This window comes from Schistocerca gregaria, chromosome 2, assembly GCF_023897955.1.
Source record: "Schistocerca gregaria isolate iqSchGreg1 chromosome 2, iqSchGreg1.2, whole genome shotgun sequence".
Lineage (NCBI taxonomy): Eukaryota > Metazoa > Arthropoda > Insecta > Orthoptera > Acrididae > Schistocerca > Schistocerca gregaria.
The window spans coordinates 543,140,149-543,154,994 of NC_064921.1; the positions used below are offsets into that span (position 1 = coordinate 543,140,149).

Consider the following 14,846-nt stretch of genomic DNA (forward strand, 5'->3'; position numbering starts at 1 on the left):
TATAGAGATTTTCACTCTGCAATAGAGCGTGCGCTGATGTGAAACTTCCTGACAGATTAAAACTGTGTGCCGGACCGAGACTCGAACTCGGGACCTTTACTTTTCACGGGCAGGTGCTCTACCTTCTGAGCTACCCAAGCACGACTCACGCCGGGTCCTCACAGCCTGACTTCTGCCAGTACCTTGTCTCCTACATTCCAAACTTTACAGTAGCTCTCCTGCGAACCTTGCAGAACTAGCACTCCTGAAAGAAAGGATATTGCGGAGACATGGCTTAGCCACAGCCTGGGGGATTTTTCCAGAATGAGATTTTCACTCTGCAGCGGAACGTGCGCTGATATGAAAATTCTTGGCAGATTAAAACTGTGTGCCGGACCGAGACTCGAACTCGGGACCTATGCCTTTCGCGGGCAAGTGCTCTACCATCTGAGCGCACACTCCGCTACAGATTGAAAGGCCAAGGTCCGGAGTTCGAGTCTCGGTCCGGCACACAGTTATAATCTGCCAGGAAGTTTCACAGGCAACATATGTTAACTTGAAAAATTCCGAGATTCCCCATAGTTCAGGGTCCACTTTACAATGTAGGTTCCCCTACAATTCATACGTCAGTGCAGAGTTCGAAGGAAGACAACGGCATACTACCTCCAATCGGTATGTCACAGGGGCATTTAAACCATCCTTTAGTTTGATGATAGCTTTATAGCATCATATCTTCGCATGTTACGATAAAGTTCAGTTCATTAGGAGTGAGAGAGCTGAAACTCAGTATCTTTGATAATCGGAACTACAATGTCATTATTTTGCTACGACATGAAATTATCCACTGTCTCTGTGAAATGGGAGACATCCATGAAGATGCTCCCATTCCTGCACTGTTGATACATGAAATACGTTATTACACTTTTTCTCGGGAGTAATCGATCGCACCAGATTTCAAGGAGGGTATTTTTGTCTAAAATACGGGGTCATATCGCATGGAGAAGAGTTTGGGCGCTTATTCCGGGACATCCGGTAATGAGGCGTTGAGCCATAAGGACTAACTCAACAGTGATATATCGAGAATTTTGCGAAATACAGTATTAAATGGCAACAAGACGAACTCAGCTACATTGCGTATTTTGGGTGCACCGTTTATTCATTTTCACTCGTAAAATTTGATTGTAACTGCTTATGAAGACGAAGCTTAAACTTAATCCATATGCTCGTCGTTCTTATTTGTGGCCTCAAAACAACACGCAGATTACTTGATTTTGTATTTTGTTAGCCAAGAATAGTACCTGGATTTTAATGAACTGTGCAAGGTACTTAACTGCTCCGTCTCCAGGAGGCACTTACCAGCACACACCCTTCCTTTTGTTGTATTCATTGCAATGAAACATTCACCATTATGTGAACTGTACCCTTTTAGTGGTGTTTTCTGTGATACGTTTCTGCACATCAGAGAAGTTACCCACTAAAGTATTCGTGAGGTTAATTGCTTTAGACTGGTGTTACTTACATTTTCGATGAAGAATACACAGCGTTATTCGCACTGAACAACAACATATATTGGTTTTTCGCTATGAGCAAAATCACGACCGCAAGGCAGAGACCAATGCTCATATATAACTAAGTAATGTTCAGTTTCTCTGAATGTGTCGTTGTGGACGTTTTATTGCAAAATTTCCACATATGGAATCTGTGAGTTAACTGAGGTGAATCTTTCACGATAAAAACGGTTCGAAAAAGGAAAAGGTGCTGCGTAATCTTCAGCTGATCAGTGCACGTATATTTCATACACACCACTGAGTGTGACCCCGACAGGGAGGCATTTCCTAAACGCACAATCTGCACAATCTTTGTGGCACAAGAGAACAGCCAATAACATACTGTGAACATCCAACCATTCTTCGAAAGGCTCATGTTTTGCCTTGATATAATCGTTACTGACCACGGACGAAAGTAATGTCTCCTTAAAGGTGCCCGGATACTTTTGATCAGAAAGTATGTATGGAATATTACTAGTAGAATAGTACATATTTTATATGTATTCTCTTTAGATTCGTGATGGAGAATTTTCTGACCCACTGGCTGGAATCTGGAGAACTCTTCCACGCGTAAATGTGCAACTGTGCAGTGACTCCCTTTGTGCTGACAGTCGGAATAAAAACAACCGATACTTGTTTGATTCCTTCCTCTCGGCTCGCAGCTCGTAATATTTCCCAATTAATTTACGAGTGTCGTGAGTTACTGTTTCACCTATCAATAGCCACGTCTGCCCTCACAGTTTCATCTCTTTTCTGTTCTAGTGTACAGTTTCAAGGGTGTGATTACCTCAGCTTGGTAAAGACGTTGATATCAAAAAAATTATGATACCTTGATAGGTCTACGTGTTACCCACGGTGTAAACTTGATCTGCGGAACAGTGTTACATGTATGGGCATCTCCAAGTTTTCGCGTTGTGTCGCTTTCGTTAAATCGGAATACCGTACCCTGAACAGTTATGAATAACAAATTTCAACTGAAACTTTGATGTTGAACTATGTAGAGGCTGCGTCTTCATTTTATATAGCTAAGAAACTGACGACTGAAATCGGGCGTGCCTTTCTGAATTTGCATTTAATATAGAGAAGGGGGACAGTGTGGCGTTGCAGCTCACTTTTACAGAGGATGCGACATGAGACACCCACTTCACACCGGAAACGGAAGAATCACCAAAGGGGAGAGGAGAAGTCGATGGTGGTCGTTCATTCGCCAGAGACTACACGCCCAGTGTCAGTGTCTCCGGGCGTGGAAGACCTTCTTTCTTATTGATTAACTCACAACGCATAAATCACTAACACACGCTAAAGATGTAAAACACCTTGTCGATCAGAGTGACTTACTGTCTTGTTTTTTTTTTTGTTTTTTTTTTGTGAGTCCTAATACGATAACAAAAAAGTCTGCAAAGGATCTGCAACGAATTGACGCATGGTGCAGGGATTGGCAACTGAATCTCAATGTAGACAAGTGTAATGTGCTGCGAATACATATAAGGAAAGATCCTTTATCACTTAGCTACAATATAGCAGGTCAGCAACTGGAAACAGTTAATTCCATAAATTATCTGGGAGTACGCATTAGGAGTGATTTAAAATGGAATGATCATATAAAGTTGATCGTTGGTAAAGCAGATGCCAGAATGAGATTCATTGGAAGAATCCTAAGTAAATACAATCCGAAAACAAAGGAAGTAGGTTAGAGTACACTCGTTCGCCAACTGCTTGAATATTGCTCACCAGTGTGGGATCCGTACCAGATAGGGTTGATAGAAGAGATAGAGAAGATCCAACGGAGAGCAGCGCACTTCGTTACAGGATCATCTAGTAATCGCGAAAGCGTTACGGAGATGATAGATAAACTCCAGTGGAAGACTCTGCAGGAGAGACGCTCAGTAGCTCGGTACAGGCTTTTGTTGAACATACTTCACCTAAGAGTCAAGCAGTATATTGCTCCCTCCTACGTATATCTCGCGAAGAGATCATGAGGACAAAATCAGAGAGATTAGAGCCCACACAGAGTCATACATGACATCGGAAGTTCACTGAGGCTTTTTGCAGATGATGCTGTGGTGTATCGAGAGGTTGCAACAATGGAAAATTGTACTGAAATGCAGGAGGATCTGCAGCGAATTGACGCATGGTGCACGGAATGGCAATTGAATCTCAATGTAGACAAGTGTAATGTGATGCGAATACATAGAAAGATAGGTCCCTTATCATTTAGCTACAAAATAGCAGGTCAGCAACTGGAAGCAGTTAATTCCATAAATTATCTGGGAGTACGCATTAGGAGTGATTTAAAATGGAATGATCATATAAAGTTGATCGTCGGTAAAGCAGATGCCAGACTGAGATTCATTGGAAGAATCCTAAGGAAATGCAATCCGACAACAAAGGAAGTAGGTTACAGTACGCTTGTTCGCCCAATGCTTGAATACTGCTCAGCAGTGTGGGATCCGCACCAGGTAGGGTTGATAGAAGAGATAGAGAAGATTTAACGGAGAGCAGCGCGCTTCGTTACAGGATCATTTAGTAATTGCGAAAGCGTTACGGAGATGATAGATAAACTCCAGTGGAAGACTCTGCAGGAGAGACGCTCAGTAGCTCGGTACGGGCTTTTGTTGAAGTTTCGAGAACATACCTTCACCGAAGAGTCAAGCAGTATATTGCTCCCTCCTACGTATATCTCGCGAAGAGACCATGAGGATAAAATCAGAGAGATTAGAGCCCACACAGAAGCATACCGACAATCCTTCTTTCCACGTACAATACGAGACTGAAATAGAAGGGAGAACCGATAGAGGTACTCAGGGTACCCTCCGCCACACACCGTCAGGTGGCTTGCGGAGTACGGATGTAGATGTAGATGTAGATGTAGATACCGACAATCGTTCTTTCCACGAACAATACGAGACTGAAGTAGAAGGGAGAACCGATAGAGGTACTGAAAGTACCCGCCGCCACACACCGTCAGGTGGCTTGCGGAGTATGGATGTAGATGTAGATGTATCAGGCACCAATTTTATGATTAACAATCACTATATAAAAACTCATTTTTAGCGAATTAATTTATACTTAATACTTTGTTTCAATGTCTGGCTCCTAGCTAAGTGCTTATCGTGTCTGGCTGTTACGCAGAGGACCCGGGTTTAATTCTCGATATTTGGAGAAGTTTTATTGTTGGTGGGAGGACTGGAACGCGTTGCACTGAGCCTTGCGATGCCAGCTGAGGAGATACCTGAGTGTGAAGTAGCGGCGGCTCCAAGGGCTCGGAATCTGAGTTCGACAGTTAGAGGGCTGTACTGACCCCACGCCCCTCATACCGCATTAGAGTGACGCCATTGCCAGTGGATGACACGGCGGCCGATCGATACGGAATTGCCCATCAGGGCAAGTACTTGCACACGGCATGTCTGGTATACTTTCTTAGTTCATGACATTCTGAAGTGGATACACTGGTTAGTAGACCATGTATCGTAACATCCATGACAATCTGTTTCACTGTTGTTGTTTTTTTTGTGCTAGAACCTCATATATCCTAAAAATTTTGTTACCATCTCTGCATATTAAGTTGACCCTAATGAATTAAAAGAAACGGGGAAGGTTACTCATATGTCAGCAGCTAAACTGAAACCGCGCATCTTTGTTGGTCCTGCATTCGGAAAGAGATGTTCCATAATTTGTGCATCGTTCAAGGAACTTGTTAATAAATTCTGAGGCTAAAGAGAAGACACACTTTATATTAATTTTTGTCACTAACATGTCGCCTGTTTGATGAGCTTCAACATACACTTTCTGAACATTGATCTTGATTTTGTGTCCCCTGAAAACTCTGGTAAGTCAGTCAAGACAAAGAGGAGCATTTCCATCAAGACTTTGAAGTGATGAAAACGCGGCGCCAGACCCCGCTGGAATACCAGTGTGACGGGCGAATACCTCTGGCCGCTTCGCCGAGAAGTATAGCAGAGACTTCAACGTATAGAAAGCTATGCGAGATGCTTTAATGAGAAGACAGAAAGACCTAAACTCTTTTCGAGTTGAGAAACTAAATTACTTACATGTATTTCTTTTTTCGTATTTTCTAGTTTACATCGAAAAGACATTATGACAAATCAGTAAATGACAGAAAAAATGATGTCAGATACGAATTTAGTACCTAAAAAGTATTAAAAAGTTGTTTTTTTCTCGTTGTAATTGGTTAATGCTGCACAATTCATCAGAACTCTCAGAGAAGTTGTTTGGATTTCAAAAGAAACATACAGTGTTTCGTTACAACAAAGGAATGGTGCAATGGAACAATTGAGGGATTTTAAGTGCGAGTTGTTCGGGCTCCTACCGCATTCATGATATTTGACAATTTCTTACTAACGCCTGTATCCGTAAACGGATTTGTAAGAAGTCACAAGTCCAGTGAAGAAGAAATACCAGCCTTAGATGGTGCACTGCAGAACGTCTATATCGGACAGATTACGCTGATAAAAAAAGAGAAAATGTCATCAAATTTTTTCATTGCCGTTTTAAAAGACGCAGTCTTACACAGTGAGATAGTGGTATTTTCTCTTTTCTCAGTTTTCCCTGCACATTGCAAAGCGCGTCTCTCACAAGTGTCCCTATAGAGGCCGCAGTGGAGTTCCTGCCTCTTCTCCTATTGTTTGTAACTGCTCTGTATATCATAACTGTACCTGTGTGCCCAATTTTTAAGATATTTGTAAAGCACCACATTTCATATCAGATCTTTCATTCTCTCCGTCTTCTTTACTACCCAATTTGACTTCCACACAGCTATAAGAGAGGCTGATGGGGCTTGCCTCAGCATCAAGTGAAAATTTTATACAAGTACAAAAAATTCCATCTCGGTAAGTGAAATGAGAGGGAAGAGGGGTTAATACAATTATGCCTAGATGCCATTTAGTGTTCGCGAAAGAACTTTACGAAAAATATTTCACAAAGCAGTATTGGTGGAAAAAGCCAGGTAATCAAAGAGGAAATCGGTTTGACAGTAGTCTGATAAAACAAAGATTCAAGAATCAAGTTAAGGATTGGAAAAGTTATCCCAGTGCTGACATTGTTATTGCCCGTAGCTTGTGAAATCTTAGAAACTACACAAGCTGAAGGAACCAGGTACTAACGCTGTATTGGAAGACCATGATGCGAAAGAAATAATTACTTTTCATGGAATTACTGGCGCGGAAAACTGATAGAATGGCACTAAAAGAGGTGAAGCAACCAGCAAAAAGAGGTACTGGGTTTTGGAAAGACATAAAAGAACCAAATTAGATACTGGAATTAACAGAGAAAAGACAATGATGTTCGAAGTCAACAGCAGTATATAGGAAATACGGAAACGAAATTGTCAGGTATTGTAGAAAAGCTAAAGAATACAGGACGAAGAGACAATTGAAACAGATGCTGAACAAGGACTAATAAACAAATGTTTTATGGAACAAAAAACAAGGAAAACAATGATTATGGGTGGTAAAAGATAACTAGATAATGCATGTCGAAAATTAGGACTGAAGATGGATACCATACTTTGTATTCCAACTCCTGTCTAATTAACAAGTTGGGCATGATGCAAGAAGACAATTGGAGAGTTGTAATAATTGTAAATTTCAAAGCCCTTTGTATGAACTCTAAAGGAACAAACGCCAATGTGTGAGGTACTGGTGAAATACCTGTAGAGCACTGACGGATGTCAGGCCACTGTGTGGAACAAGAACTGTGCACGTTCGTTAATGTGGAGCTGCCAAAAATCCAGCGGTTTTCGAACATAAAATTTATTATTACGATTCCGAAGAAATTAAGACCTAAAACATGTGGGAATTGGTCCCAAGGTAAGTCTTATTTCACATGTCTCAAAAATAGCTCTCTACTCACAAGAGTATTTTATAAGTGGAAAATTGAAAGTTGACTACGTGAGCACGATTTTGGTTTTAGCAGACGCTAAGGTCCTCGAGAAACAAGTTATTACCAGAGGAGAGACTTTGGAAAAACAACGAAACATATCTTTCTTTCGTAGGTTTTGGAGAACGCTATTGATATGTTCGAAGAAATAAATTCCTTTATTCTCTTTTTATTTCATTTATTTATTAGGTGGTTTTTATTTTATTGGGTGGTATGGTAGCAAGTACAGTGATGTAAGGATAATCCATTTATGCGTAGTAGGTTGGAGTAGCACTGACGTAGTTATAGTCAGGCTAACTCAAAAAATCAGGGCTGCTCGTTGTCGCCATTGTTGTTTGATTTGCATATTGGAGGGCTCTCTCGACGTGGGAATCGTCCTCTTTGTACTTTCGCGCCCTACTTTCGCAGTGTTTGTCCGTTACGGATAATGCAAACAGTGTGCAGCGCCTCGGTCTAGTGTGCGGGTTATCGAAAGCTATTGCTGGTTTTCCCAGTTTTTCTCTACTTCATAGAGAACAGTGTACAGTATTTCAATACTTTACTTGAAAGGATCGAAGACTCCTGAATGCTGGTTACTCAGAAAAATAGCTTGTCACAGAAGGGTTTATTTCATGCCAGTGTACAGCATGATTTTCAGGTGGCACCTGGGTGAGTTCTTATCAAGTAATGTTCGAAGTGAAACCACTTATTCCGAGTTCCTCTGGGACTGTTCAGAGACCGGCAAAACCAAATCCAAAAATAAAAAATAGCTTTAGTAGGATTTAAATCCTGATCCTAAAGTCGTATTTTCACTGCGATTCCTCGATCTCGCTTCAAGGGAAGTCTGGTAGAGTTACGTGAACTAGATTGTGGTCGCTATTTTTTCAACAGACCACTGACGCTTCATTTATATCCATTTGTTTGGTAAAAAAGAATATAAGCGCCATAAAATAAAACTAATAATGGAAAGAGTTTGCCAAGCAATGTGTGGGAGCAGACGTCTACATTCTGTTGCACTATGTTTCCATGTAGCTTTTACTCTATGTATTCTTTAAAATACAATGCAGAATAGTCCTGTTTCTTTTAAGTCAGTTCTGTCTGGTGAATTATGTGTCAAATTATATAATTTGGAACGCTTACGTAGCAGCTAGGGCTTGATGATGTCAGTGTCTGACCCGCAAGAAATTCAACCACACGCACATGACAGTCAAGTAAAACTTGACTTCTGTAATGTGTAATTGTTTGAAGATGGCAGATAAATGTTTATCAAGTACGCTCTCTCACATTTAAGGAAAGTCTCACACAATTCTGTTTTTGCATTTGTATCTCTATTTATATTTGTTTCATGCTTTCTGTTTTATGTTGTATGTATCCAACTTGTAAGTTTTGTTTTTGAGACACTGTTTTATGACTATGACAATATTCATCACAATATTTATGTTTCATCATGACATCTGCTAATGTTTATGTAGGTCTTTTTTTTTAATAAAATGAAATGTTACGTAACTATCTCATTGCAGGGAAAACAATCTGCTTCTTCTCGCCCTCTGCAGCTACATGACGCTTGTACTGTAATTTTTACTTGAAACCTGTACTTTCATGATGCACTGTTCTCGTTACTCTAGCGTAGCAGTTCTTCTAAAGCTTTTCTATCGTTCTCTACTCTGCCTTCGCTTGGCTGCTGCACGACTGTTGTGCCGTGTGTCCGCAGGGGCGCTGCATGCTGCACAGTCGCTCTGCCGGCCTCATCCTGCAGGTGCTGCTATCTGGCGGCACGTGCCGCCACACGTTCGGTATGTATCCGTCAGATGACTCTACTGTAGCCTGCGCTACTGCAGCGGCGTAAGCTCTCTTGTGTGTTGGCTTGGCGTCATCCATGACGTACGGATTTTGACTTAACAGACATATTAACGAGTGAAGTTTTCGTTTCTTCTGGATAAGTGTAAAAAATTGTAAACAACAGGGGGATTAAATTTTTTATCTCAGACAGGAACCTCGAAAAAGCCTTAAACGGTATAAAATGATACTACGTAACACACAGATACTGTTTACTTTGTCATGTATGCACATAAACAAATACTCTTTCACATGCCTTACGCTCTAAACATTTTTTGCAAATTAAATTAAAAGTAGTACTCAACTCCAGATTCCGACCAAGGTTTTTAGTTAGTTTTGGTTGTAAGACAAATGCCTAAATTGGAACTCCCCTCCAAAATATTCACTGTTCGGACACTCTCCAACCCATTGCCTGTTTGCTTGGTATTTGGCTCAGAAGGCCTGACTAAAATGGGTCAATACTCTAAGAGTCCCTTCTAAATGCATAATGGGAGAAAATGAAAAAAATGTCACAATTACACACACACTCGGATATTAGCCCCTTTCTTTTTCAAGAGATGCTATACGATAAAAATTCGTGGTGAAGTTTCCTTACCGTAGTTACAGGTACCTAAATTCTTGTTGCCATAGAGCGTAATATATGTAATTACCCCAAGCATCACATGCATCGACATGTTGAAATGTTCTTCTCAGTTTGAGCTCTTTTAAAGGAGGTTATATATGACGTACAGTAAAATCGTTGTCCAAGGGGCAAGAGGGGATATCTGAGTTAATTTGTTGTAATAATTTTCCCTGTGGATAGCTAATCGACATTAAAACTAAATTCCACACTTCACAAACAGGGACTTAAAATTAGTAAGCATCGACCGTTATACTGGTGTAATGCCATCATTTGTTCCTCTGCTAACCATATCGTCTCCAAATGTTTATAACACTCAGTATCATCGATCATATTTTTCAAATGTACCAATGCTGCATGCCTCAATATTTTATACCTTTTGCCATTCTGGCCACTAAGAACATAACCATCTGATGACGCTTTAACAGGTATCCAATTAATTCCTTCATGGTTAGGGTTTTACATTAACTTCGTACCTTGTTTAATCACACATGTCCACATTCAAGCTTGAAACCACGTTTAGGTGCTTCCCACTTCTTCAGATCCAGTTTTCCTATAAAGATGTGTAAACAGGCGCAGTTTTACAAATTTCACTTCATTACGATGCATAAAATATTTTATTGAAGAAAGATTTTATTTGCCTTCGCCGATTCGCTTGTGACGTTCCTTTTTCATTTCTTTGGCCATCTAATCCAACGTCACTCCCGAGGTGATGTAATTCTTGCTAGTCTTTAGACTGTCTTCTTCAGTTTTGATGTTTAGCAAGTCGTTGCTGTCCATATACTGTGATTTTTCTGTTGCATCCAACTGTTCTGTACCTCCCTTTCTTAAGACGAGACAGGCTACATCGTGTGCAACTCTTACCATTGGCGCCCGCTCCCGTGTCATATTTCTTCTTCCTCTGATATTTTCTTTTCCTTTCTAATTTTTTTTCTGAGTTTGACTAACTATAGACCGCAAGGAAGTCTTCTTGGCTTTTCATCTCTTCTCCTCCCACAACCTCTTCAGTTTTTCGCTTCTTTTTTCCTACTTCTTTGAAATGATCTGTTCGAGCCTTGTGTTTGATGGCTTCGTTTAAAATGACTTTATACTCTCTTCTATTATGAACCATCTGTGACGTAATTCCAACTTCCGCTGCGCCCCTCTTCACCTCTTCACCTCTTTACCACCATCTTTCATTATTTTTTACTTTATGAACAAGTTAAATCAAATTTACAGCCCTGTACTATACTCATTTCAACATACATACCGTTCTTGACTTACCACTTTGACTAATCCCAATTTTTTTTCTCGACAATATGGAATATTTGCATGTTTCTGTAGTGCACATCCATTCGTATGAGAATTTCAAATATTTTATTACACGTGGCACTGACGAAATATTCCTGGCCATCAGCAGATCCCATTAAGGGCTCTTGCTATTATTCGTATTTTTTACTCTACCTTCCATTACTAAGCATATTTCTGCCACTGGTTGTTTTACTGAATCCAAATTGACCCATACCAGTTACTACTCCAATGCTTCTTTCGATTCTTCCGCATATTAGCGCAGTCAGCAGAACACAAGTGAAAAATGTTTGAGTGTCTGATAGCACTTACGATTACGCACGCGTGCCTTTTAAGTCATCACAGATGACGTAACATCTTTGTGAGTAGAAAGATGGGTGATCAACGATTTCTTATAACAAATACCTGGCAGTGAGTGCGCCTTGGTCTTTTCAATTGTAGACACATCACCCTGAATCCACCACAGTGACATTAGTAGGAAATAAATGGAACTGGAAACTTCTGTACCAAACCTTAAGCCTGTAATAGCTGATCTCTGGGGACTGCGAGTCTCGTCTGTTACGTAGCGGTGTCTCGTTGGGTGGGTATGTTCTACCCAGTATATGACCTCACTGTGTACACTGGACGCTCGTCCTTGGTGCCCTGTACACACATCATATCTACCACTTCTTACATTACGGACACGATACTAAGTCTCGATTTTGTACCCACTGCGATAGCAGCCAGCCAAGCGGTCAAAAAGCTACCCTTCTTAATAGGAAATGGAATGAGTGCCAATAGTATCGATTATACTGATTTCTTAACATCGTTTTTACAACAGAGAGCATGTGTAGTGCCATAAAACTGACAGTAGCTAAAAACCAACAACACATTTCTCTTTCTTCAGTTTTCTAAGGACTCGGGGAGGCATTAAACGGTACATTACAGAACAGTTTATTTACGAGTCTCTTGTAACGGATCGATATTTACTGAAAAATGTCGATATCCTTGAACAATTAAGAAATGCTAGTAAACACCAGAAGACTCGACCTTCTGCATACAGACGTCGTTTATCTAACCAACAAGGCGAAGTTTTGTTCGCTGCACTTACAGCAAGTCAGTGAACGTAGAACGTCGGAAACTTGTATGGAATGTAATACCTACATTAATTAAAGTACCAAATAAGCCACCACACTTGCAGCTGAAGAGAAAACAGCACTTGCGTGATAATAATACGACAAACACAGTAAAACATTTCCCAACACTGAAGAAAGCAGTTCCATAATTGCTGCTACACGTCAATCGCAAACGGCAAGAATCTTCAGCACACCCACTTTTGAAGCCATACTAATTGCATTTATAAAAAAAAATTTCCCGTAGCAGAAATTCGAGTGAAGTGTAAGGGAGTGTCAGTTATTAGTGTCAGAGAACGTGTTTACGTGTCAGGGAAGTACCTATCATAACAAGAACCGAGATATACGCTGCCACACTAGTCGACCTGTGCGCCACACTTCGTGAACTCTCGGCTCCGTGTGGGGCCCATGGGAAATCAATATTTAATTGACGAGGTACCCACTAAAGGTCTCGGTTTCTCCTTGTACAATCGAGAACATACTTGCATTTAAACACGCAGTGAAGAACTCTCTGAACTCTCTAATATTTCTGTTTGACTGCCCTGTTCTTCTAGAATTCCCCAGTCGTCTTCACGAAAGAAGTTTCTTGGTCACAGGTTCTTGAGTTAATTAAATAGAAATTTACGTTCTTATTTGCATCTAAAGAAGTACAGTTGTTCACATACTGCTATAACATGAAAGAAATACATTTCCACGGTTATTTTGTGATTTCCAGCATTAATTTCGAAGGAACGGAACAACAGATGTTCTTGATGCAACGTCGAGCAATACAATATAATCACTGAATGGCCTTTTCGTCCACACTAACGAAGTCTGTTGGAGTGAATTATAGGAAATTCCACCTGATTTCCAATTAATACTACTGAGCTTTTAAGATTATCCGTGGTAATTGAATTACTTTCCATTTGAGGACTCGTAGATGACCCAAAAATGAGTAATTAGTGCCGAATAAGATAATACGCAACGCGCGTAAGGCAAAAGAGCTTACGTCGCTTTCGCACGCCTTTGGACAGCGCTTTGTGCATGACTTCTTGCCGTTAGTAGCCAGTAGTTTAGTACAGCCTCAGTCAACAGCTGAAATGACTTGATGAACGAGGATGTTTCTGAAATATCTAACATCAAGGAGCAAAACACGAATGGTTGTCACGCGAATACTCCCGTGCCGCAACAGATTGTAAGCCAATTGTTTTCCTCCCGTAATAGATGCTATTCCTGGATCGCACATTCATCACCGAGAAGACGCTCGAGCAGAAGTCGTACCTGTTACATCAATCGATTTCTTACTATCTGTACGAGACGAGGCTACCGGTTGCATGTTACCAACCAGCCATAAGCATGAAAACGGCCTTCCGTTTATACAGAAACAGCGATAAAGGAGCAGATATATCCTCCAGAAGTGATGTGCGTTTAAGTTATGTGTGTGTATGTGTATGTGTGTGTGTGTGTGTGTGTGTGTGTGTGTGTGTGTGTGTGGATGGATGTGTAAAGTAGCACCGGAAGCTCTTAGCAACGGAAACGTTATTGGCAGAGTAGAGGTACTTAACTGTTCCAATTAGTAGGACATAATATGCCAGTATGCGTTTATACTGGCCTGCTGCCAAATTACTTTGTGTGTGTAGGAGAAAAACGACGCTGCTTCAAGAATCTAACCCATCGGCGTTATCGAATTTGATGTTAATTTCTTGTGAATCTGTATTTGCTAACCACCTGAAATAAAGAAAACTAAAACAAATAGATTGGGAATGTTTCTCGTTTTCACGGCTGCCGAAAGGCGGTCAATCGCCAAACGTTGTTAAGTGGGCTGCTGAAACCTACAAAGAGGGCTCTTCTGCAGGAGAATTGCAGCCAGTACTTCCGGCTTAGACAAAGAACGGCTGCGGCATCGGAAATAGAATAAACTCCTTTATTCTGTCTCTCTTATACTTGCTTCTGAGTTATACATTTTCTGGAATCTGAAACCGAACAACTTCATAAATTCGAAAAAATATACTCCAGGTAAGTTGGTTGATAACAATTTATTATACACGTTTTGTGTTAGTATTGGTATACAGTATAGATTTAGAAAAATAGTGAAGTATAAAATGATGTCATCTTATTTTCTACTTAGTATAGCAAGAGAAAGTAGTTCAACACGAACTTATATAGGTACAGCACATAACTTATTAAATGTTGTGTATTTGTATGTTAGTACTTTCTACAGACTCGTGTAGTAACTGTTTGTTTTTGAAAGTCATGACATTTGCTCATCTCGTTTTTACTGACTGTATATAATACAGTCTGTGTATAATACAGAAAGTAACTGCACGAAATACGCAATGGTACGAGCAGAAACGCCACTTTTAATCAAAGGCAATAACTACACTGTGGTCACCGCGATTCATAATGGTCCCCTCGAGCACGTAATTTGAGGACAGCATTACTATTAATGAGTTCGTTCATATTCTTTAAGGATAAGTTCTACTTGAGCATCTTCCGAACAAGTCAAGTACGTTGCTTGTCCAGATTTTTCTTCAACTGTGTTTCATTTATTTCACGTGACCAATTGTGCAATACGTGTACGTTTCTTATTTTTTTCATTTTCTCGACACA

The 14,846-nt window shown here is 40.4% G+C and overlaps 1 protein-coding gene across 1 annotated transcript in view; it reads left to right on the forward strand.

Moving 5' to 3' along the window:
- Positions 1–14,846, forward strand: part of LOC126335871 (uncharacterized) — a 1,498,073-nt gene that overhangs the window by 923,812 nt on the left and 559,415 nt on the right. The window contains exon 4 of the mRNA XM_049999344.1: positions 9,115–9,196. Coding sequence (XP_049855301.1) covers positions 9,115–9,196 — 82 coding nt within the window. The remainder of the gene's footprint in view (positions 1–9,114; positions 9,197–14,846) is intronic.